This window comes from Pseudomassariella vexata (genome assembly GCF_002105095.1).
Source record: "Pseudomassariella vexata strain CBS 129021 chromosome Unknown BCR38scaffold_9, whole genome shotgun sequence".
Classification (NCBI taxonomy): domain Eukaryota; kingdom Fungi; phylum Ascomycota; class Sordariomycetes; order Amphisphaeriales; family Pseudomassariaceae; genus Pseudomassariella; species Pseudomassariella vexata.
The window spans coordinates 1954564-1978614 of record NW_024467964.1 but is presented as its reverse complement, the minus strand read 5'-3'; the positions used below and the strand labels follow the sequence as shown (position 1 = coordinate 1978614).

General features: G+C 49.0%; 7 protein-coding genes across 7 annotated transcripts; 4 read left to right on the top strand and 3 right to left on the bottom strand.

Moving 5' to 3' along the window:
* Positions 1 to 1837: 1837 nt before the first annotated feature.
* On the top strand, positions 1838 to 4163 carry BCR38DRAFT_459064 (uncharacterized protein; the record flags this gene model as incomplete). The annotated part of the gene is made up of 4 exons (XM_040862239.1): positions 1838 to 1861; positions 1943 to 2222; positions 2289 to 3805; positions 3882 to 4163. The coding sequence occupies 4 exons, from the start codon at positions 1838 to 1840 to the stop codon at positions 4161 to 4163; spliced, it is 2103 nt and encodes a 700-aa protein (XP_040714440.1).
* Positions 4164 to 7747: 3584 nt separating this feature from the next.
* On the bottom strand, positions 7748 to 8305 carry BCR38DRAFT_411001 (uncharacterized protein; the record flags this gene model as incomplete). The annotated part of the gene is made up of 2 exons (XM_040858531.1): positions 7748 to 8071; positions 8135 to 8305. 2 exons carry the CDS (start codon positions 8303 to 8305, stop codon positions 7748 to 7750), a joined length of 495 nt encoding a protein of 164 aa, XP_040714439.1.
* A 2921-nt stretch (positions 8306 to 11226) lies between these two features.
* Positions 11227 to 11693, bottom strand: BCR38DRAFT_486868 (uncharacterized protein; the record flags this gene model as incomplete). The annotated part of the gene is made up of 3 exons (XM_040864082.1): positions 11227 to 11315; positions 11369 to 11585; positions 11640 to 11693. 3 exons carry the CDS (start codon positions 11691 to 11693, stop codon positions 11227 to 11229), a joined length of 360 nt encoding a protein of 119 aa, XP_040714438.1.
* Positions 11694 to 14108: 2415 nt separating this feature from the next.
* Positions 14109 to 16275, top strand: BCR38DRAFT_439199 (putative efflux pump antibiotic resistance protein). Its single transcript, XM_040860618.1, has 3 exons — positions 14109 to 14810; positions 14868 to 15193; positions 15355 to 16275. The coding sequence occupies exons 1-3, from the start codon at positions 14189 to 14191 to the stop codon at positions 15934 to 15936; spliced, it is 1530 nt and encodes a 509-aa protein (XP_040714437.1). The 5' UTR covers positions 14109 to 14188; the 3' UTR covers positions 15937 to 16275.
* A 113-nt stretch (positions 16276 to 16388) lies between these two features.
* BCR38DRAFT_395668 (S-adenosyl-L-methionine-dependent methyltransferase) lies at positions 16389 to 17535 on the top strand. The gene is made up of 3 exons (XM_040857637.1): positions 16389 to 16498; positions 16561 to 16735; positions 16818 to 17535. The coding sequence occupies exons 1-3, from the start codon at positions 16455 to 16457 to the stop codon at positions 17313 to 17315; spliced, it is 717 nt and encodes a 238-aa protein (XP_040714436.1). The 5' UTR covers positions 16389 to 16454; the 3' UTR covers positions 17316 to 17535.
* A 2712-nt stretch (positions 17536 to 20247) lies between these two features.
* BCR38DRAFT_346452 (uncharacterized protein) lies at positions 20248 to 21712 on the top strand (the record flags this gene model as incomplete). The annotated part of the gene is made up of 4 exons (XM_040856256.1): positions 20248 to 20404; positions 20476 to 20768; positions 20853 to 20971; positions 21025 to 21712. The coding sequence occupies 4 exons, from the start codon at positions 20248 to 20250 to the stop codon at positions 21710 to 21712; spliced, it is 1257 nt and encodes a 418-aa protein (XP_040714435.1).
* Positions 21713 to 21981: 269 nt separating this feature from the next.
* On the bottom strand, positions 21982 to 23819 carry BCR38DRAFT_486864 (apoptosis-antagonizing transcription factor; the record flags this gene model as incomplete). Its single annotated transcript, XM_040864081.1, has 2 exons — positions 21982 to 23702; positions 23759 to 23819. 2 exons carry the CDS (start codon positions 23817 to 23819, stop codon positions 21982 to 21984), a joined length of 1782 nt encoding a protein of 593 aa, XP_040714434.1.
* Between the last annotated feature and the right edge of the window lie 232 nt (positions 23820 to 24051).

Here is a 24051-nt window from a genome sequence, read left to right as displayed (position 1 = left end):
CTTTTTGTATCCAGGCCGACAGGCTTACTAAGGTAGGGAAGGCTTTCCTTACCCCGAGGGCACACAAGCTGAGAATATTCCTCGTTTGGACCTATTAATAAAGGAAGCTACGCGCAACGCCATCGACTCTGTAATCCAATCAGCATGGAAGCAGCTTAAGGACTCGATTGATTCCTTTCAAAAGAGATGTTCAGATTAGGCAAATTACGGTTGATGCCTCCTGATGCGAGTGCATATGGGGTGTGAATTGTTGTATTGGGAAAGGATGGCCTGGCAGAGCACTTTTATAGCTCTTATCTATCTTATCTCTAGCTATAGGGCAACCCCCCATGGGGTCACGTATCATTAAGCCTTCCTCGTGGCTTAATAGTAACGGCTTACTAGACGTGGTATCGTAAGGTCTCGCGTAAGATACCGAATATACGTGCAACTTGTGCGAGGCTTTCCGTAGGGTTCGTTCGCGTTTAGCGCACAGCGTCCTATATCTTTAAAACCATCGCGATCGAAAAAATACTTCGGGTTAGTAAAGATATGGTAGTTTGGAGATCAGTTAGTCGAGAGATTGGCTAATTCGGTGTCCAGCACCAACTTATGTTAGTGAGCTTAAGCGAGTCCGAAATAAGTAATAAGTAGGGTGTGGCACGGGAACTGCTTAAGAAGATGGCGGAGGGGTCAGGGCCGAAAAACAAGTTCCCACGAGCCAGGGAGTCGAGACTTGTGGGCAGAAAACAGGCTCAGCGTGTTTATTAAGATGAGGAATCTCAAGAGAAATAGTCACAGCCGTTTGTAGGACCAGAGCTCCCCACGACAACTGTTAGGCAACCTTTGTGGGCTTTGCCAAGACCACCAAGGTTACCACATGACTTAGCCCTTTGGGACTAAGTCCAACCTTCGTGCTCGATAGCATTAGATAGAATGACATGCTTTTGAAACTTCACAAATATTCGACCACCATTGCATGTACCTCCCAAGCCAGTGTTCTGGGCACACGCTGATCGCGGACTGTTCGGCGAAGGAAGGCAAGACTATTGCACTGTGCCAATGGCGAAGTGATCGGAGTGATGGACATGGACAGGTAAACGTACACGTGCGTCCACAGAGTCAAACAAATGACGATGTCCTCCTAAGACGTAATGTAAGTGGCTGTGGTCACGCGATTATAGACCTCGAGAATTTGTGCGGAGGGCTGCTCGGTAGAAGCTGTGCGTCGTATTGTCTGGTAACAGGCAACACGTTGGTACAACAACAATGAAATACCGGGAATCTGGTGACAGAGAGTGTTATTTAGCTAAGACTGTAAGCGGTTCAAGAATCAGACAAACAAACAATGAACATGAATGAAGTTGAACGCCACATGTTATTATGGAGGGGTTCTTCTAGATAGCTGATCATCCGCGCTCACGTCATATTGCAAATCGAAAAGTATCATGCCTGGAAAAAACATGGAGATGATCAATTCGTGACTGAAATAGTTGCCTTGTGCGATATTTTGGTGTGCTGCACTAGAATCAGATACATCCAGATTCCTCCAGTCACAATCCATAGGTCGTGGCGACTTTGCAAGTCCAAACAGTCCTCAAGGCTAGCCACCTCGGTGACCAGGTATAACAAAGGTCACTGAAGTCCGTCCCTCTCCAAATTTGCCTTCTTTTGCTTTACTGTTCTTGATCTTTATCTCTCTACCTCTGTCTGCTCAGGAAAACAGAAGGCCATGGAGGGCGACATCAAAGCACAATCTTTGTGTCTTTGTTGGTGTGGAAACAGTATCTTTGTTGTTTTATGACGTATCCGAAGAAAGCCCAGCGTACACGGGTCCAGAAGTCGCATCATATTTAACATGGCGCGTCTGTCGATAAGGCTGGTTGGCGCTCGTCAACCTTGACAACCTTGTGCAAAGCTGTTATGGCGGAGGAACTTGTTGCCCAACTGCGACAGCAGCTAGAGGAAGCTGAGCAACGTGCATCACGGGAGCAGCGAGAAGGCAGAAGAGCAGACTCGACGAACAACACTGGATGAGTACATTGCAGCAACTCATGACCTAGTCTTTATTCACTTGACCGTCGAGACAGATAAGAAATTGACATCAACGGGTTCTACCACACACCCACGAAACAAACTGTGCCCAACACATCTAAGACCGTGGACCGACTTTCTAGAGCAATACCAAATCATCCTCGGTAAACTCTATGCCACCCCTTTCCCACTGCCGACCGGCTCTTTGAGTCCCAAAGCCTTTTGGACGGCCTAGGCCAAAGAATCTCCAAGCGGTTGATATCAAATGAGAAGAGTCTTGAGTTTCCTACACAATAGCGTTGAGGATCCAGTGCGGGAAATATTCGATCAACTTCGAGGCGTAGACAAGGTTAGGCGCGAGTTCCAAGTCGGCGACGGTATCATCTTTAAGAACCGCCTTAACACAATTAATGACATCGACAAAGAGGGTATACAGCGACAAGCCCCATCGACGCCAGACCAAGGCCGTTCCTCGGGCCAAATCCGTCCCGATCAGATATGCGTATACCGCGCTGACGATGGACCGTCGTCAAAACGTACTATGTTGTATGTGACCGAATACAAGGCTCCGCACAAACTCATCGCTCCCCACCTTCGGGCTGGCCTTCATCCCATGAACATATTTAAGGATGTTGTTAACCGAAAAACAATCCCTACTGCCGCCGATCCGGAAGCCCGATTTCAATATCATGCGGAAAGATTAGCTGCTGCCGCCCTAAGTCAAACTTATGACTACATGATCAAAGGCGGACTCGAGTACGGCGTATTGACAACCGGCGAAGCCATTGTTTTCCTCAAGATGGATTGGGATACCCCGGAAACGCTCTTCTATCATCTGGCCGAGCCCGTCCCCGAAGTCCCAGCCCGTCGATCGCATCCGGCCGAGCCCGGCCCCGAATTTGCAGCCCGTCTAACTGACGGTCGCTTCTACACAGCTGTTTGTCAGTACCTCGCTTTTAGCCTGATGGCCATCGGCCCGCCAGGCAAGGCGTTGCAAGCCCGTCTACAGGAGGGCCGTCGGCGTGCGATATTAGGCTTAATACGATGGGTCCAGGACTTTGAGACTACGTTGCGATCTATCCCGCCGAATGAGCGCATACCGCCAACACATTCTTCATACGCACCCACCATCCATTTAAGCGTGAGTAGATCGCCAGTCCTTCTCCCGAAGAAGGCTCGCCGCAAGAGTGTCGAAGATGTTCATCCCGGTAATCAGTCTAAGCGGAATAGCTCGAATGATGAATCCTCCGATGAGGAGTCGCCGCTCCGGATGCCTGATAGTCCCAGCCCATCCGAACCACGCTCGTGTGGCCACGCCCCAGGTGTTCGGCGCAGTGAGTGGATCCTGGCCCAACGACCACGAGGAGGGGGCGAACAAGGTCGGCAATATTACACCCAGAAATGCCTCCTCGGGCTCGTCCGAAATGGTCGGCTTGACAAGGATTGTCCCAATATTACGCTTCACCGGCAAGGGGTACCGCAAGGCCTTCGCCACCCAATCAACCATAAAGAGTTTCTTCGACTTTTGTACGAGCAGCTCAAGAAGTCCCTGGATGATGGCGTCATTCAACTTTATCTCGAGGGCTCGCGAGGCGTATTGTTCCAGGTCACCCTCCTCGCATACGGCTACACCTTCGTGAGAAAGGCCACGGTAACTGCGTTCATTCCCGACTTTCAGCACGAAGAGAGGGTCTACCAGCTGCTCGATCAAGAACAAGGGGTAAACGTCCCTGTCTTCTTGGGTACGGTAGATCTGAGGGAGATGGACAAGATATATTATTATGCTCATCGGGTTTACATCAAGTATATGATGTTCCTCTCGTGGGGGGGGGACGATTGACTCGTTCGTTACTGCAGAGGAGGTGAAGCGCTGTCTCGGTGCGATACATCAGGCGGGAGTGGTTCATGGAGACGTGCGAAGGGCGAACGTGCTACGCGATGCTCAGACCCGTAGGGTCATGATAATCGACTTTGAGCGGTCCATCATCAAACCAGTACGACGTCCACTTGACCAGGTGGTGCCCAATAAGCGGGTATGGACTCGCGAAGAGAACGGGGGGGGAGGCAAGGAGCGTTCACGTGGTCAACACCAAAGCAGGATTGGGTTTCACGACGATATTCTGGCGGTAGACATTGAGTTTTCTCGCTAAAGCCCTAGGTGAATTGTAATGATAATACGCTGTGTGCTAAAGTAAAAATAGCTTGCGATGAAAAGGCTGGGTTAGGTTTGCAACTCATCATATTTGACATGACAGAGATGTTGGTTCACGACCGGCCTATTTACAGAAAAATTTGATACTGATCTAATCTGAGTTTCATAAAAGCATCTCGTACATACCATTAATCTTATAAACCAGCAGCCTATCATGAATCGCACGATGGCGCCTTGCACTTCTCAAGCAGATAACGTGTTCGTACTAGCTCGAGAGGGTGATCTCGAATCAAATCCTTGCGGTAGTAGAACATGCAATTGATGATGCTTTTTCAATCTTTCGTAGGAGATGTTGCGATTGGCGAATTTTCCGCCGATGTTTTCTACCTGCAAATGATAGATAGATCTCTTAGTCTTATTTTGTCTCTGTTGTCATCGCGACGACAGCCTGATACTAGCACACGATCAACCGCAATATATCTGGAAAGGATGGGAGGACTTCGCAGGTATTATACAGCCACAATTCCGGACACGTTTACACCACGACTGGGGAGTTACTCTTGTCCAGCGTCATAACATTGTAGACTTTCAACAGAGAGGGAAACACAAGTGCGTTATATGCTATTAACCAAGTTTACGCACTCATATATAGATCTGTTAATTAAATATTTGACGCCAAGCTTCAGCACGGGAATCTCGTGAAACTCTGACCACCTCCCCCTTTATGCCGCCTCTGGTCGATATATGTCGTAAAGGCGCGGCTATTTATCGTTAGAAAATGGATACATTTATTTGCTGAACGCTCACAATTATATTTTCGACTTATTAAACTTAGGATTCCCCTTCGAGTGTTTAATAGTCTGGACGAGTCTTTCAACGCGTCTTTGCGTGAATCCCGCAGCATTATGCTGACTGAGGTCCATACCCAGGGGTCCAAGCATTTCTAGGCATCTGCTTTTTCCATTACGGAAATCCTAGTTTCGATGTACTATCCGGTAGAACTGAGCGATAGGTAACAGCGAGTCGTTTAGGTGAACTATATATCTATTATCTTTGCTCGATAGTCTGTTAAAAGACTACGCTGGACTTCGGCGATGTAAGAATCCAAAGTCTGGAATGTAGCTTCGGCTTCACGTATGTATCACTCCTCCGGTTCCTATCTGAGTATTTTTGAGCATGATATTGGCTAGACCATTTATCGGCTTGCGAGTGTGTCATCTATTAGGTTGGCTTTGCTGATGAGTTACACTAACGCAGTTCTGTTCTGCCAAGTATTTAACCTGATAGTACAAAGGGACTTGCAGGTATGCAGTCCGCATGTAGGTCAAGACTATCGTCACTCAGTCAATCCAAAAATGCCGTTCGCGAAGGCGCAGCAGACGTAGGAATAGCTTGCGGGTTTGTCTGCCGTGGATGAACTATGGGGCTGTTGTCACCATGTGAGAGGAGTTGGGAGTCACGAAGAACGGTACGGCAGGAATCCCAGATTCAGGTGCCATTTCAGGATTGAGAACTGTTATTCGACGCAGGGCTGAGATAAAACAGCCTAGATCAAGATGTCTTAACTATACATGCATCTGATGTTTGCGAGGGATCAGGACAGTACCCAATTCATAAAGCTTGACATGTCTCCTCTGTTGGAGATCAAGGTACCCTCTTTAGCTTCGGTATGTAGGAAAGGCTTTGGAAGGAGACAGGTGGCGAGGGAAAAGTGTCGACACCGTTCCTTGAAGTCGGGGATATTACACCCTGTGTGGCCAGGACTCCCTTTGGCTGCATAAAACCCCGCTTTGTCCTGGGAATAGAGGCGAAGAGGTCGCTGGCTAATAGAGCCCGGAGTGTGCGATGTCCTGGGATCAAAGCACCTGCATGATATAGCCAGGGGTCACGCAGCCAACCACACCCATTCGACCTCAAGTACGTTCGATCTAATTGGTTACCCAGTGACTGGGTCAGGTCTAGTTGTAGGTCGGCGTATCTGACAAGTGACCAGGCGCCGGTTTCTCTTGTCACCAATTGAAGGGATAACATGATGTCAGGCACACAGCAACCAGCAGTCTAAGCTCCGTCTGGCACAATCTATGTCCGATATGCAAGATGACCCTCATCTTCCGATTAGCGACTATTGTCCCATGACAGTAGTAATATTATAAAAACAAGATAGGTCCTAACTCGTCGTCTACTTCGCCAGTAGGAAATTGGATTGTTCTGTGACAATGGCGTCTCCAATCCCTGCCAACGTCTGGTTGCCAGGCTTGATGGTACTTAAGGATTCAATGCGCATCCACCTGAGCGAGTCTCAAGTCAAGTTTGAAAATGCGGTAGTGCGGTCCGCCTTCTACTTCATCCACGATGCTGTAAAGGAGTTGGAGAACGATCATACTCAAAAGGCGATAGGGATATTGCTTTCGTAATTTCTGAAACTCTCTCTACCACAAAGCACAGATTAGCCGCGCAACATTCATATCGGAGGGAGCAAACCCTTAACGCAATCAGATGTTGTTTGCTAGGCTTCGTGTTTCCCTTCGACCCGACCATTACGTCGATACAAATTCCTGCGCACCAACTTATGAGCAAACCAGATATCTCCGCAAGGTCAAATTATTATCCTCCACGCCAGCAATACAGCAGTAGCAAGATACTCATTACAATAAAAACTCTATTCTTCTGATTGAAAAACTTACATTTTAGTATCACTTGAAAGTCTTACTATCTTTACTGCTTAACCTCGAGGCCTTGATCGAGTGCCAGGCGTTAACACAGTCGCCATGAGAGGGCCTAGGTGTTCTAATGCATATGCCCCTATGTCTGTCAACATTGATCCATGGAGTTGTTTGTGTGAGTGGTCAGTAACTTTAGCTTGCAGTTTACGTATCACAGAGTGACGCAATTGGAAATTACAGCCAGCGTATATCATCAGATATCCATAAGGTAACTTAGATATAAAGATAAATGTAGGCTCTTCTTGTATCCACTTAAATCAGTCCCACCACAGCCTGTTCGACGATGAAACGAAAGGAGTTATGGGAAAGAGGGGTGGAAATGGAAGTCCTTTTTACTTGGAAAGAAGCATGAAAATCATTTCTACGTCATTCAAATTGTTGTCCTGTAGCCTTGGTTCAAAAATTCAGTGTTGGATTCCGCATAATTGTGTAGTCGATTCCTTGCGTGGTACCTGGAAAAGTCCATGCACGTTCGATCGTGTTTAACATCACAGCATCAGGTTGATACGTTTCACTGTGTTCCTAGACCCTGGTCCTATTTTTTAACATTCCAATTCTACATTTATACGACAACTCTATTATGGTGAGGCAATTTCTGCACACAAAGAGATGGTGACGTTATCCTCGGCGAGCCCAGTCTACTTTCATAGTAGGAATGATATATCATTAATATACTTCACTTCAACATCAACCACAGTCCAAAGGAGCTTCGTGCTTAGGAAAACAACTGCTGCTCTACATGATTACAACATACCACAATCGAACCCGTGTAATCTCTCCTAAACTTCAGCAATCAGATGCCTTCACAATGACATTCCACCCATCGGTTTTGTGGAAAGCTTGACCTGTTCACCCTTGATCAATCATTGAGCGCTATTTCGATCACTCGGAATTGATTACCTTTGACCACGGGATATGATCCCATCGAGTCCTCCTTCTCCGTATAACAGGTTTGTGCAATTTGTCCAGCAAAATCCGACACAGTCGTCCAAGAGGTTGTGAAGGTGGTTGGATTGTCATTGCAGACAAAGATGCCTGTGTTGTAGGAGCAACTGACGCGACCACAAACATTGGGACCCGGAGGCATACGGTTCTCATCCTCGACATCATGCAAGTAATTGATTCCCTCACATACGGCATCTTTCCCAGCAGTGTCGGCATCGCTTTGCATACACAACAATTTCTACGTCTGTCAGCTAGTGCATGGAGTATGGCTCAACTGGCCTGGGTCAAAGGACTCACTTACGATGTCATTCCTTGCAGCGAGAACAGGGCAGTCGGCAGCGACTTTTGCATATCGGCTGCAACTCTTGCCCAAAGTTAGGTTGATTCTATCACTGTGGGAGCCGTATGGACATACAAGTGCAGAGATAGCAGCCGGGGCAGTCACCACGACGCATAATAGGACGAAGCGCATTGTGGCTGGTGTCTAATTGAGTGTGTGATGGACATAAGAGACAGTAAGCTTATTTTTTTAAGACGATGTTCGACGCTGATTGGGGATTTTCCAGAACTACCTTTATAGTCCATAGAAGTGAGATCCGCTCACGGCTATGACCACCATCCTGTTTGCTTGATATAGTCCCATGCATGGGATCGATAGTCTCCAAGAATCACCAGGAAGGCCGGTTTATTCTTCTCGGTGTTCCCGTCTCCTAATACAGCTTACTGCACCTTCCGAGCCTTGATCCTGTGATCCCTTGCGTCGCTGGATGTTAGGCACACGTCACTGTCTCGCACATTGCAGTTGCTGTACCACGTACCAACCTACCTACCGTGCTTACGATATGGACGCGTTTGATTTATACGTTGTAAAACTCTATGCAGCATGGACTATCGCAGCACATTTTTTTTACCGCTTTATAATCACTGGCCAACGGTGTCTCCGGTGAAAACATATAAACCAATATATGCTGGTGTTTGATACGCTGGAGAGAAACATTAGTAAGAGACCTCGATCTTATCACTCTTAGCCTTTAAACCTGCATACTCAAGCTTCACATTAGCCATACGTTGTGCCACATCGATCTCTCATTGAAAAAAGGCTTGGAGTGAGTAGACTGCCAGAATGCAGGCTTATGATGCACACTACAAAGGCCATTTATCCGTTGACTATGATCTTTGGTCAAATGTTCGAAGAAAGAGTAGTAATATTTAGGTGTCTTCTTTCCTATTGATTTACGCACAAAATATCCCGCCACGCGACATAGTCAATCATTTTCTGTGTCCCTATCCAAAACTGTCCTATGTTGCACTTCTTTGATATAACGCCGCCTTCCCATCGAGTCAATCCATCTCATATATTACCCCCCTCGCAAGCAATGACTATCGTAGGAAATGATGAATTTGACCTTCCTGAGAACTTGGTTACCACCGGGCAGAGGAAACGGCTCTGGTGGCCTTTGAACTAGCACACATGAGTACATGCGGACACGGCGCATGTATGCATATCTTAGAAGACTCATAATGAGCTCCTTGGATGATGGATTTCTCGATCGTCAGCCGAAATCCACCCACGGTGGGAGAATGAGAGGCCCACCGGCAGTTGATCACCGATTCTTCCTGAAGAGAACCAGAAGCTGAAGGAGGTCCAGAAAGTTATGAAGACGGAACACCAGTTTCCCACAACGTAAGAGACTCCAGTATGGACGTTTTCTTGCCAATGAACATCCTAATAAGGGGTATACTATGAAGATGTACAAGTACTGTACCCATCAGTGGGGGTTAAGGAAGAACCTGAGCACCAGCCTGGTCGAACAAATTATACGCCAGCAAGGCAGCAACATGGTCGACTCTTCTATTTAGGTACAGCCTGTCAAATCAAGCTGAATTAGAAAGTATATTTGTCGGGTATCAGTGAAGACTTCGAAGCAGACTACCTCGGCAGATCCGGATGAACCCAACCTGCAGACCAATGCTATGGACTGCCTCACCCAGTCTCGACTTGGTCGAGCCTCTATGCAGATACTAACCTACCTGGTAGCAGCCGATGGCTCTGGGGTCGTAGAGCAGAGCTTGTTGATAATTCGGAATCATTTTTCTGGAGATTTCGATGCCAAGATATGGAAGACGAATTCTGATGGTGTATCTTCCATCAGGGGCATTGGGATGCTAGAAGTACCGTATGCATGGATTGGACCCGTCGCATGCGCCTCGCCTGGATCTTATTTGCCTCTGGGGGATTCTACAGGGATTCTATTTGGTTAACCATTGCCTCGGTCAGTTGAACGCCCTCCTGAGATAAAATGATCCCATGCTATCGTTTCACTTGTCCGGGATGCCGTCGATCTGGCTATAGTCAACGTATCTGCGCGCTGGCAGCAATTGGACACCGCCCTCTTCGATCAACCTTCGCTAGATTGCGACAGCTTCCCTTGATGGAAGTACTTCAACATTCACCCACTGTCGTCAACGCCTATTTCAAAATCATGACTGGACTCTCTCGGACGCTGTCCCTCGTACACGACATGCTAGCGACTACCTTTAACATTAACGATGTTCTCGTCATTTCCGGATCAAACGCTCCGAAACAGTTCGAAAAGAGTTCTATGCAAAATACCATTACCAGGGTTTCCGCAAGCGAGAACTTGGCATCAGACGGGAGGGTCGGCCCCTTTGTGAGAAAGGCACAGGCATGGATGCACTTAACTGATGGATAGATGGGGATGAGTATGCCTATGCATTCCTCGAACAGAAGTTGCGAACGACAGGCGATACTCATAGCGCTGAAGACATTGCTCGGAGGTTTGACTCCCAGTGGAAAGTATTGTGTGCTAGAGGTTGCAGGACGTGAGGGCTCTAGGAATCACTTACCGTCTCACGGAATGACTCTTGGAGTCGTCAAGAACTAGAGGGAGCCGGTATTCAGCTGTATTTTCAAATTGTATCTCACACAAATCTCGGATCAACCCAGCCAACCCCAGTACATCCCTGGTGGGGAGGTTCACACGCTAGTGCGCTACACAGCTAGTCAGTACCCCAGAACTCACCTGGTGGATACTGGTTGGGTTGATCCAAGTCTTAATCTCATAGTTGCAAATGTAAAGCGCAAATATAATTACACGTAATGTGGGGAAACCTCTCGGAAGTATCGAGGGGAACAGAGCTGTTTCAAGCTGGTTTCCTTGTTTGCGTGACAAAAGACTGTAAATTTCTCAGAGATAGCAGATATAAGAACTATGCAAATCGAGCCATCGATCCCGTCGAAGCTAACAATCCTAATGGCGATAATTCGTACACTCTGCTAGATTCGTGATTTGTACCTCCTGTCAAACAAACAAGAAAGGGATACAATGGTAGCACACGCTTCAGTCGTATAAGAGTTGATTCTCGTTCAAATCACAAGACACGGCGAGCAACCCGCTTAGCCGTGCCAGTGGTAGGGGTTGTCGTAGTGGCAGCGCACAGGGTCTGGATCTCCTGGACATCTACATCGAAGTTAGTCATCATACTCCTTTGTCTTGCCACCAGGAAAATTTACCATCATCAGTGCTCCCATTCGTCGTGAGGCAAGTCTGGCACTCTCCGGCAACAGTAAGCACGTCAAAGGTCGTGTTGTTGCAGATGCAGTCCTTTTCCGTGGCGTCCTCAGCAGCATCATCAGCATCTCTAGCAATCTTTTTGGTAACGTGGCGGGAGAGGAGAAGACTGCGGCGCTTGTCGGGGACGTCGCAGGTATTAGTCAGGTCGACGAGCTGCTAGCAGGTGGTTGTGCAGGCTGCGGGAATGTCGTTGCCATCGACGGCCATAACGAGGGCGTTGGGGACCATGGCGACCAGGAAAGCGAGGGTGATGGCGTACCGCATTTTGAAGGTTATTGGTGTTGATTGTTGAAAGTGTTTTTGGGAAAGATGCGAAGAAGTTGAGGCTGGGTTGGATGATTTGACTGATGCTGTTGGGTTGATGAGTATGATGAAGAATAATTTCAGGCTGCTGAGAGTAATTCAAGGCTTTCTTATATACTATTTGTCTATTTTTATTCGTATATCGATCTGCTAAGGCTGTCCGTACGGGTATACTCGTACGCAGATCCCTGACTGACAAGCTCAAAAGCGGAAGCCAAGACTATGGCTATACTCTTGGCGCGACCTATTGCATTGAGTATCCGTCACTCTCGAACAGAACTAAGGCAAATCAATTTGGTATTCGCACAGACTGAGTCATCCGATAGCCGGTTCGCAAAGTCTATTTCACCCCAGGCAATGAATGAATCGAGGCGGGTAATAGCTCCACCACAGGGAGATCTGCTTCTGACACTCGTCCCATGCTACCAGAATGAGCCAAGAAAAATTTGTCTCTAGTATTAGAGTTGCCAAGTCATACGCATTCAAAAGACTAAAGCGCGTTCATTGGGCCATCCCCTTCCGTCATAGCCTCCCCAACATGGAAGGCGGGATATGTTTTACTTGAGCTCTGTTTCTGATCGAATGCTCTTCTGGATGACCTCATGTCATGTTGCCAGGTGCAAATAAGCCACAGTGGCTTATAGGCCTTACTTAGTCATAGGGTTCTGGTGGATTGCGGGTCCTGGCATAGGCCAGGGCCAACAAGCAATGCATAAATAGGTAATGTTGGCCCCCTCTGTTGAGGGGGGGCAGCGATTAACTTGTTGTAATTGAGACCCCTACATGACACAGCCGGTGCCTACCTGGTGCTCAGCAACCGACCTTCTCTAGCACGCTCGTCCTTCATTCTGTACTTGAATACCCGTGACACATGTTGAACGCCTGGAAGCCTTAGACTGACTCAACTTGAGTGCAATCCGGACTTGCCGATGGATTCCCTGGTCCTATTTGAACGTTTGGGTATAGGGGTCAATATACATTGGCTTCATGGTGTCGCGTGATCTTTTGCCTTGATGGGCAGCTCTTATCGTAAGAGCTGCCGTTTCATCGGATTTTCTGTTAGTCCAAGGAACCTGTGAGCTCCAAATACGACACCCAGATTAAGTCCTATGACATCTACGACTGAGTGACCCTGTTCTTCTTGGACTTGGCTATGACAGCGCCTTGTTGCGTTTATTTTCCTGTTTTCTTGTTTCTAGCTCCTCGGTCTTATCAAAACCTTCTCCAAAAGCACTACAAGCTAATGATCGACCCCTCGAATTCTCCAAAATGTGCTGTGCCACAGGATTGCGTACTCGCCGTTCTCACGAGTGTCGGTGGTTCTCCCTGGTACGAGATCTGTTGATTATGCAAGTATTTACTTTATCACAGTCCAAGATGGGAGCCGTGGCAGGTGTCTCTCAAAGATCTTCAACTTTAGCTGTGAGATCGTGGCGACCTTGACTTAATCGCTTCCTTTTCCATTTCTGGTTACAAATTTGAAGTTGGTTCATGCTAATGACCACTCTGCAAGTGTGTCAGGGTACGGCTAGGCCGAAGGCAATAGTACAGAGTGATGGGGAGTAACGGGCGTCCCTCCTACGTAGCACCGGGTGGTCACTGGCGGTCTCAGGTAGGGGTGCCCACGATGATGCATTGATCTCTACTCTCCCTCTATCTTCTTCCCGGGCCTCCGCCCCTTACATAGATAGCTAGAACCCAACGTCGGAGCCGCGGAGCACTAGTTTCTCCGATTGTTCCGCAAACCAAGACTTCCATATCGTGTTATGACTCGCACATCCCTACACCAGAGCCCCACCGGTATCCCACTGGTGCCTATGGCATTCTGTTCTCTGACAAAGTGGTCACGCAGTTATCTTATCACCGTTGGAGACCGCGTCTTTCGGCAGTATATAAAATAAAATGATCCCCGCAGCAGATCTCGCCTATGTGTGCTGCTGGAGCAGTACATATGTAGCGTACTGGCGAGATGCAGTCACAAATCTAGGTTTGAGGTGGACTGGAACCAAGTGGTGTGGCTAAGCACGAACCACTGACAAGGTCTGAACATCACGCAGCACGCATTAAGAGATTGCCCCGTGGGTCTATAAATTCGCTTCGATGAGTTTGTGATGTCATGGAGATTGGTGCCTGGTGCATATCTCATTTATCAGTCAGGGGTTGTAGGTAGCAAAGCAGACCTAAACCAAATGCATTCATAACCGAGAGGCTTCCCAAATCGACCTGCAGAAAAGAGTTAGAGATGATGACAACCTTCGGCGGTGAACAAGGATTAGTCGGGCCAAATCATCTTATCTGATGATCTGATAAGATTGTGCGACATCCTCCCCGTCAGCTCCGGCTTCGCTTCTTTTTCCTATAAGTTGCATCGTGCCCGCTGTCCTGTCCATGATCGTTGACCCGGTGCCAATCAACTTCGCAAGCTTTCACCTTTCGGGTAGAAGCTCGCAATCAAAATGGCTTCAGTCCATCACAACCAGGTCGCACCCGATGAAGTAGTTCCGGTTGCAGCTATTACAGCTGCCCCGGACATTGAAATGGCTCCCATGCACCCCGCCCCAGCCGCAAAAGATAGCGATCTCGACCCCTTCCTCGTTGCATTCGAAGAACCCTTTGACGCTGCCAACCCTAAGAACTGGCCCACCAGCCGCAAGTGGGCCATGACCGACGTGCTCTCGGCGACCGGCTTCAACCGCATCATGGTGTCCACCATCATGGCGCCAGCATTGTCGCTGATCGCCACAGAGCTGCACATGAACTCGGCCGAGTCGGTCATGGCCTTGTCCATCTATCTTCTCGCTACCGCGTTTGGCCCATTGGTGATGGGGCCTCTGTCGGAAATCTACGGCAGGAAAACGGTGCTGCATGTTTCCAATGTCTGGTTTCTTGTCTGGAATATCGCATGCGGGTTTGCGACTACTAAGGAGCTACTTATCGCTACTCGATTTCTGGCTGGGTTCGGTGCAAGCTCAATTTACGCGCTCGCCGGTGGTGTACTAGGAGACGTCTGGCGGCCGGAGCAACGTGGCCGCTCGCTCGGGACATACTTGCTTATTCCATTGCTTGGTGCTGCTGTCGGCAAGTCAAAATTATACTTGCACGCACAATATACCAAATAGCTGACATATGATATAGGGCCCATAATTGGAGGTTTCATGGCGGGTCGTACCACGTGGCGCTGGTTGTTTTGGTCGACTTCCATCTTCCAAGCCGTCATGATATTGGTCTCCTTTACCACGTTTTGTGAGACGCATGCTCCAACTATCCTCCAGCGTCGAGCCGAAAAGCTCCGGCGTGAGACTGGGAACCAGCAGTACTACACGATACATGAGCGATTCGACGGTAATAAGTCTCTCGCTCAGGTCATCCAACGTGCTCTGACTCGGCCTCTTCGCCTTCTGGCCTTTCACCCTATCATCCAGGTTTCGTCTGTCATATCTGCCTTTAACTACGGAATTCTGGTAACAGCTCTCCTGAACCATTTATCTTTCTCTTTCTCTCGGTAGGCTCGGGGATAGGGTTTCCTCAATTCACGTTGGGGAGTTTACGCCATTGGGACGCAAATTGAACCTATCAAGTCTTAGCCCGTTTCTTATGGGAATTTCTACTAATTCCACTTCAGTATATCATCTTGTCAAGCTTCGCCGACCTCTGGACGCAGCACTACCACCAGTCCGTCGAAATCAGCGGCCTGCATTACATCGCCTGTGCTCTCGGCGAAATAGCCGGTTCCCAACTCGGAGGTCCGCTCATGGACGTTCTCTTCCGCCGTCTCAAGGCCCACGCCAAGGGCGAACACACTCCTGAGTTCCGCATCCCCCTGATCTTCCCTGGTGCTTTGCTCGGCCCACTCGGCCTATTCATCTACGCATGGACGGCTGAGTACCGTGTCCATTGGATTGCGGTAGATATCGGCATTTTCATCACTATGTTCGGTGGCCAGATTACAAGCATGCCCATGCAAGCCTACGTTATTGACGCGTACCCGGATCATACGAGTAGTGCCATAGCGGCGGTGCAGTTCATGAAGAGTTTGACCGCTTTCTTGTTTCCTTTATTCGTACCGGCTATGTATAATGCTCTGGGGTATGGGTGGGGTAGCAGTACCTTGGCCTTCGCTGGGTTGCTCATTGGGTTGCCAGCTCCGTTGATTGTGTGGCTGTATGGCGCGAAGCTGCGGGCCAAGGCAGCTTCGAGCTACTAATCTTCCGGGGAGATTCTCAAATCCGCCTTGCGCTCGGAGAATTTCATAAGTTTTTGATGTTTGGCATAAACGGAAATATAAGTTTAAGAATAGGGGAGGAGGTGCCAGGCGAGTTGACCGTCTGATATGGATAGTTTCAAGTTTGTTTATGTGGAAATTAAGCATACAGGGGTGGTTGGAGTCGTGATTCAAGTGCATAAAAAGGTTGTACGTTCAAGGCGTACGGAGAGCTGGCCGCATGCGATTAGTGCAACGCCAAGAGCGAACAATATAGCTTCGGAGACTTCCCGGTTCCTTTTTGTCAACGAAACCATTGTAGTTCAAAGTCCAACGATGCGGTAAGGGATTCAGTCTAAGAAAGTCTCCGCTGTAGGCTTGTAGAAGGCAAATGTGTCCGAGAACATCTATAAACAAGTCGTGGCCGCATCACATTGGAGCCAATTCGGCCAACAGACAAAGCGACATATCCATAAACCTCATAACATTGTATACCACAGTCGCTCCGCAAATCCCAAAAGATGGATACAGAAAAGTTGACGCAGTACAACCGCGAGTTCTTTGAGTAGGTATCTCTACAGTACACTTGGGCTTACATTTGGCTGTCTTGTAACTAATCTTTCCCAGCAAAGCCGCGGAGTCATTGATATTTGAGACTCCCTGGATCCGGGACCTCGTCAACCACATCATTGACTTTATTCGTGAAAATAAGGAATGGATCGGCGTCTTCAAAGACCCAAACTGCCCTGAACAGGGTTTGAAAATGCTGGATTACGCCTGCGGTGATGGTGCCGCCTCCAAGGTGAGAGAACGCTGCCTTTTCTTCTTCTTTTTTCCTTTTTGATTCCTCTTCCCCTTACAACACTCACTAACCGCCCCCCCAGGCTTTGATTTCCTCCTTCTCCGTATTCCGAGGCATCGACATCTCCAGCGGCATGGTCTCGCAGTACAACGCCACCGGCCAATCTCAAGGCTTCTCTCCACAAACCTGGTACGCCGTCCAAGGAAACCTACTCGAGGACTCCGAAGCGCTCAAGGACCCCGATCTCCAGGATTTCGACCTAGTGGTCATATCAATGGCACTTCACCACGTCCCGCCCCAGGAAATGGTACACAAGCTGGCCGGGTGCCTGCGACCTGGCGGGACGCTGCTCGTGATTGATTTTGTCAAGTTTGAGGTATCGGGTGGGGATCTCCCGGCTGTGCATACTATGACGCGGCATGGATTTACGAAGCAAGAGGTTCTAGATTTGTTTGCTGGGGCGAAGTTGCAGGATGAGGGACATATATTGCATCCGGAAATGACGACGGTGCCGGATATGATGGGTGGGAAGCAGCGACTGTTTCTTGCTAGGGCGAGGACGGCATTGGGTAGCAAATGATCTTTCCAAGATGAAGGTCGGCTTAGACAAACGAAGGTATGGAATTGGAATGAACTGAGGAATGCTTTTTCCGAACCAACCAATTCTACAATCCAAGTCAATTACGAGGCGGTGTCAAAGAACAGAAGTAGGTCGTTTTAATGCCTTTTCTTTTTGTCCTTTTAGCTACAGACCACCTGCTCTTACTGGTCAAACCCAAGAGTCAACCTCAGCTTCGTCGAATAAAAACAACCAACATGATGGTCCGCCATTGTCCGATATAGTAGGGTAATTGTGACCATATTTCGTCACAAGCTGGCACTTTTTGGTGTAATAACTTTGTAGGCCCAACGACTCGTATTCCTCGAAATATGTGGCGAGGAGGACGGATTTCAAAATACGACATGAGAATAAAGTGATTGAAAATAACATACTGGTGTCTCGCGTTGAGGCAGGCTGCATTCGTTACATAAGCCGTCGCCGCGGCTTGGTTGTCGTTATTGTTCGCATTATTGGTATTGTTGCCGCCTCTGCCTGTTTCTAACCAAGTCAGAAATCGCTCGACGGTATCAACGCTATTCAGAGTTTCTCCACGATCTATCAAACTTACCCTTGCGGTGATGGGGCTCAATGGCGATGGCAGAGACCGAGATGGCCAGGAGTATAATTACGAAGAACTTCGTTTTGAAATGGAGGTGGCGGTTGAGTGAAAGCGGGAGAGGGTTGGAGGAAAGTGGACAAAGACAAGAAGACAAATGGGCCAGCCACAGCAGAATGAGGAAATGATAGAAAGACCGAAGAGGAAATCAGGGAAGACGGGACTGGATGATGGAAGGGAGACTGACTTGGCTACAGATGCATCACGACTTACTTACATACGAAAAGTTAGCGGCCGACATCGACCGTGCCATCTCAACCGTGTAAGCCTATTCGCAGGGCACTCATTCAATGTTTGCGAACCTGCGGTATAACTGTGCTGTGGTTATTCTTTGAGGTGTGTACTGTTACTCTGGCAGATTTTCGCGATGTCTCAACATGATATTGAGGCAGTGCTTATGATCTAAAGCTGGTATTGGAAGCTGTGCAAGTCGTTTGGTGTGGGGTATAGGCGTTTCAAAACCTGGGGGTGACCAGGGTTGTCTTGGGGTAGTTGGTGCCGAGCTTTCGCGACAGGTCTCTACCCCCATGGCCATTTCTAGGCGTTCGGACGAGTCATGTGCCAGACTTTGTTTCAACAAGAATTTCGGAATTAGTGCAACCTGTAGTATGCGCCTCCCGGCAGTCTGGAGAAGCCATGTTGTGATTCCGACGAATAGTGAAGCCCTGGCTACCATGTCTTTCTCGTTTCGGCAGGAAGTTACTAGGAACCCATGCATGATTACTGCATGCTTGGGTTTGCAGGCGGCTCTTCAGCTTCGATTGATGTGTGAAATGCCTATACAGTGCCAGAAGCTACACCTGGCGACTCTAGAAAACCGGGGTGCCCAGCAACATGAAAACAGTTGTTCCTGCTGGATGCACTGCCTTCACTTTGAAGCTAGGTTGAGAATATCTCCTGACCACGTGCCTTGCAATCATCGTGGGCTGACAATTATGGTTTTGTTGGTCATGTCAAGGGGACATGGTGGATCGTGACAGTTGGGTAGAATCCGACGCGCTTCAATGTTGTGTTATTGTATCTGCGTGCCATGCTATCCTCTTGTGTGTCTACATATGACTAAGCTTAGACGGAGAACGAGAGACTCACGCAAGTGCTGTTCTTACTGGCAAAAATTGGCAGATGACAGAGACGAGTTTGACATTGGGCGGGGGACTTGAAAAGGAAGTTCGAACCCGCACCTCCAGATAGCTCCAGAATGGTCAGAGAGAACTTGTTCTGTTGATTCCATCTTTTGAAACTACTCGGCTAAGGGATATAGGCTGTGGAAAGACGATACCTTGTGATTACGTCAGACGTGAAGTAGATTGCTGCTAAAACTAGAGTCTCGGTTGTAAACGCTGTCATGTGTTCTCAGTGACTACTTGTGGTCATTTTCGAGTGTTTTACAGCTTTCAGTTTTTCAATCTTGGTGAACTTCAAATTAGGGAGCAATACAACACGAAGAAGGACGGATGGTGAGTTCTATTCCAAGAATAAACGGTCTCATTTTAATTTTCTGCATCGATGCATCGCAGAGATCAAAGTTATGTCAACAACCACACACCATGCGGTCTGAATGCTCTCCCCTAAACAGGCGGACAAGGTTGATGTTGGTGTAGTAAGTTTGGGTCTTGGCTCGAGCATAGCAGAAGTAAATGCACGCCACATTCGGCATCGCCGTACTTGGCGCGTTCTAGACAAAGCATTGGATGAGATTGACAGAAATCGATACCGTAACCCAGTGGCTGGGAGGCTGAAAACTAAAACAACGTCTGTGGAATGACGACGCATATTTTCCCATCTTCTGGGTTGAAACGCAAGAACAAGACCTTCACGTATGACAAGTGGTAACGATGGCCAGCGCGTCACAGGGATTCTCGACTAGGCCGAAGAAACAGAAATCGTGCACTGAATGCAGACGACGCAAGCAGAGGGTTAAGTCGCCGTCTTTCTTTGACACGTCCGATGGTCGAGCTGACCCTCTTCTAGTGCGTCTTCAGGAAGCTCGACGCCCCTTGCATCAACTGCTCAAAGCGCTTTCCGCCGGTGGAGTGCATTCGCAGTGCTTTAACTCAGGGGGCCGAACTCTACGCTGGAGAGAAGATATTTGAGCTGAGGACGTGGAAGGAAGTCCCCGGATATGCAGCTTCGTCTCGACTGCAGCCGGAATCTCCTTTAATCACGAAGGCGCCACGATTCTCCCCGAAAGTTGAATGGCTACCCTCTAGACGCCGAGGGGTGGTTCGCCTGCTGCAAGATGGAGCATCGTCCGAGTCCGAAGAAGGCAATCTATTTAGCGACGATGAGCCGTGGATGAACAGCCTGGCTCCCGTAGAACGCAATCTGATTCTTGACGGCCGGGGAGATCCATTCACCATTAAGTCCCTGGGAGGTATTCTGGCCGAAGTCAGCACGATAAATGGGTTTCCGTTGCAGCTCACGCCCCGAAACACGGAGCTCTTGCACTATTGTAAGTATCGTTACTGTGCAAAAGCAATGCATCCGACGTTGCGTCACGCCTTGACTGACCAAAACCCTCAGACCTCCGCTTTGTAGCCCCGAACCTCGTCTCCATAGACGGAGAAAGCCAGCCCATAGTGTTCCAAAAAGAGGTTCTAAGCTGGCAGCTTCAGTCACCCCTGATGCCCAACATTGGCATTCTCATGGCTTCGACGATCCAGTCGCTAGATAGAGGCATCGAACTCGACAAGAACCCGGAATCACTTGCGCAAAAGGCAAAGGTTCTGGTGTTCATCAACCAGTTCCTCAGCGGTGCAACGAAGCAGGGATTTGACTTGATTGCGCCAGAGGCGATCAAATGTGTCATCAATCTTGTCGTAATGGAGGTGAGTCCAACCTTGATCTTGACGTATCGACACACCTGGACTGGAACGAAATGCGACTGACGGGACGATCAGTGGTTTTGGGGCGTGGGAGACACCATGCGCGCTCACTCGCGGGGCATCAGGGAGATGTTACGGCTTCGCGGTGGCATCCGGGGGCTCGGTGACCCGGTAGGCGAGTGTATCATTATTCTGTACGGCCCCCAAAACAACCTCTAACACTCGCACTGCTAATTAATAATTGCAGGACCGACTACGAGATAGCCTGCTGCTTCGAAGAAGACCTCTACTGGCAAGACGGAGACCCAGTCAAGGACCAAACCATGCCAATCCCCACGTGTTGGCCTGAGGGTTTCGACAGCCCTTTGATCCCATCGTCCATAACCTTCGAGGAGAACCATTACAGCTTGAACGTAAGCCACACTGCGGCTAAGATCCTCGACGACGTCCGCTTCCTCGCCACTTCAATCACGTCAGATTGCTCAAACCGGGACTCAATGTTGAAAACCAAGTCCACGGCCTACTGGCTGTACAATCGACTCAAGGCCATGCCCAGGCTCCCAAGTGAACAAAGTTCAACTCCAAAGAGCGAACTAATCCAAGAAACCATCCGGCTCGCGGCCCTAGTGTACAGCGGTTCCATCATGTCCCTTACCCTATTTTCCCAGTTTCTAAGTCCAGGTATCTTGGAGGATCTGTACTCGACCATGATGAAAGTCAGCTTATCCACATGGAAGTATATCCCGGGTATTTTCTTGTGGGTCATGCTCATCTTATGTCCTAGTACCGCGAATGATCGAAGAGGTAGGTTTATCAGAAGGAAAATGGCGGTTGCGGGGCTGTCGATTGGGTTCGAGGATTTTCCTCTCGCAATTTCGTATTTGAGGGGCTTCTGGCTGGTTCAGAGATGGATTGTTGAGAATGGTGAGGTTTGAGACGCGGTGGATGTGCTGAGCATGGACTAGGTACGACAGCCCAGTTGTTAATCGCATATTGAGACCTGCGTTGAGATGGTAATGAGGATGGCAACCATGGGAAAAATCTTGTATAGGTATTTGCTTTGATCAGTATCAAGATGTGTATCCAAGGCCCGTTATGATATTCATGGTAGTACGGGCTTCGCCCCGTGCAATCAAATTATTTCTGTTGATAGTGTTCTCCCAACCTCGTAAGATTGGAGCCGACGACCTTAGGATATCTACAATCACTTGAACAACCTCAAACCATCCACTTCCGCCACGACTCCACCCATTTCCTGATCCACGTCATCCGCGCCATCGCCATCTTCGTACAACATCATCTTCTGCCCAAATAGGGTTCCAAAGAACCGATCAATGGCACTCTGCTCCCAGCTTCTACGATCCTCCGGCGCCATGAAATTCTGGAGCTTCTCATGCACATTAAAACGCATCTTACGGCCCTTGCTGGCCTTGGTATCGACGTGCTTCTTCGTCTTGGCCTCCTTGGTGACCGCGTAACGAACTGTCGCTGCTTGGCCGCCAGTAGCCGACGTATCTGCCGTGCGATTATCGACAAGTTCCTTGAGAAGTTGCTGGTAAAAATCGGCATCATCGTAGATTTCTGGGTCCTCGTTGACTTTTTGACCGACTTGGATGGGGGCACACGAACGAGGTGTACGGGTTCGCTTGATCAAGCGCTCAGAGTCTTGCAGTTGGCCCTCGAGCGTTACGGTCAAGAGCTTCTCGCCCTTGACCAGACTTCGGTCCTTCCTAGTCCCTGCGGCATCAACTGTCCGCATCTGCTTGACTTTGTTAGACCACATGTCGAGGAGATGTTTCCGACGAACAGTTGCGTCTTGTTCGGTAGCTTCCATGCTATCCCATATATCCTGGGCGGTGCTCGAGACTTCGATGGCGCGTTTCCGCTTTTCTCCCGTTGTTGATCGCATCCCGGTTCGGTAGGTATCAATAGCGTTCCATAGCTTGACCGCAGCAGCTTCGGCTGCCTCGTATGGTTCAGACTGGTCACCCTCTTCCTCGACGGCGCTGAAGGAGTTGACTGCGACTAATGCCTTTTGCAGTCGGATCCTAACGTTTAAGACGGCGTCGAAAGCCATTCGCTGCTTGCGGACTGCATTGCCTTTCGCGATGTCTCTTTGCATTGCATTGGCCAAGGACCCAGCGACATCGTTCTGCTCAGGTCGTATCATTGCTTGAATGTTTCCACGGAGAGATGCGCCCGCTTTATTTGGTGACTCCTCGTCGCTGCCGTCATCATCGTCATCGTCGTCCTCTTCGTCATCGCCAGATGAAAAAGCACCGTGAACAGCGCCTTCATTTTTGGGCTCGTCCTCATCATCACCGGTCCCGTCTGAATCGCCATCATCACTACCCTCGACTCCTTCATCATCACTAGTCTCCTCGGCGTCTTCGTCGAACATAGGGTTTCCCATCAACGAGCCATCATCTTCATCGTCATCATCATCTTCTTCTTCCTCAGATTCAGAGCCCATATCTTCATCCTCCAAGAAATCGGCAGCCTTTGGCCTTGTAGTTCTCTTCCCCTTTACCGGCGCGACCAGTGAGCTGCCCCTAAACGTAAACTCCTTGAATTTTTCGTCGTCGCTCTCCCCAAACGCATGACTGCTGTCAATCTCTGCGTCCTCTTCATCCTCGAGCTGGTCTCTTTCAAGATCTGCCTCGTCCGGATCATCATACTCGGCATCATCGTCAAGGTCCTCGCGCGCGTCCTCAAATTCATCGGTCTCATCGGAGGATTGATCCAAAGCGTCACGACTCACCCGAGAACCGCGGTACTGAGGACCGAGGGCGGCAGGTTCTTTTCGCCGGAGCTTGGATTTGCCAACGGCGACGTAATGCTCGGTGCCCGCATTCTCGTTGGCGCTTTCGTCGCTATTGCCGGCCTCGTCGCTTTCGTCTGGGACGTCGGCTTCAGGGTCGTAGTCTGCGAGTTCCAGTATTAGTAAATGTTCCGATGGGTAAATAAGCAGCTTCGCATACCTTTGGCAGGTTTTTCTTCCCATTCAGCGAATTGCTGCGCCCGACTTCTTGATTTCGCCATAACTACGATCTTGTTTTGGGGAGCGGAAACTGAGTTCGCTGCAGATCAAGCCCCACCAAGTACAGTAGAGAAAATTTTGTCGGTGTCCGGCGGCAGAAATATGCCGCGACTCTGTAGAGGCTAACAGCGCTAACGCCGCTGGGGTTGTGCAGCAACGCCGTCGAACCTCGGAACTGGCATCGATCGGGAACTTGTCGCTCTAAAGGTGGACAATTCCGGAGCAGTTCATATA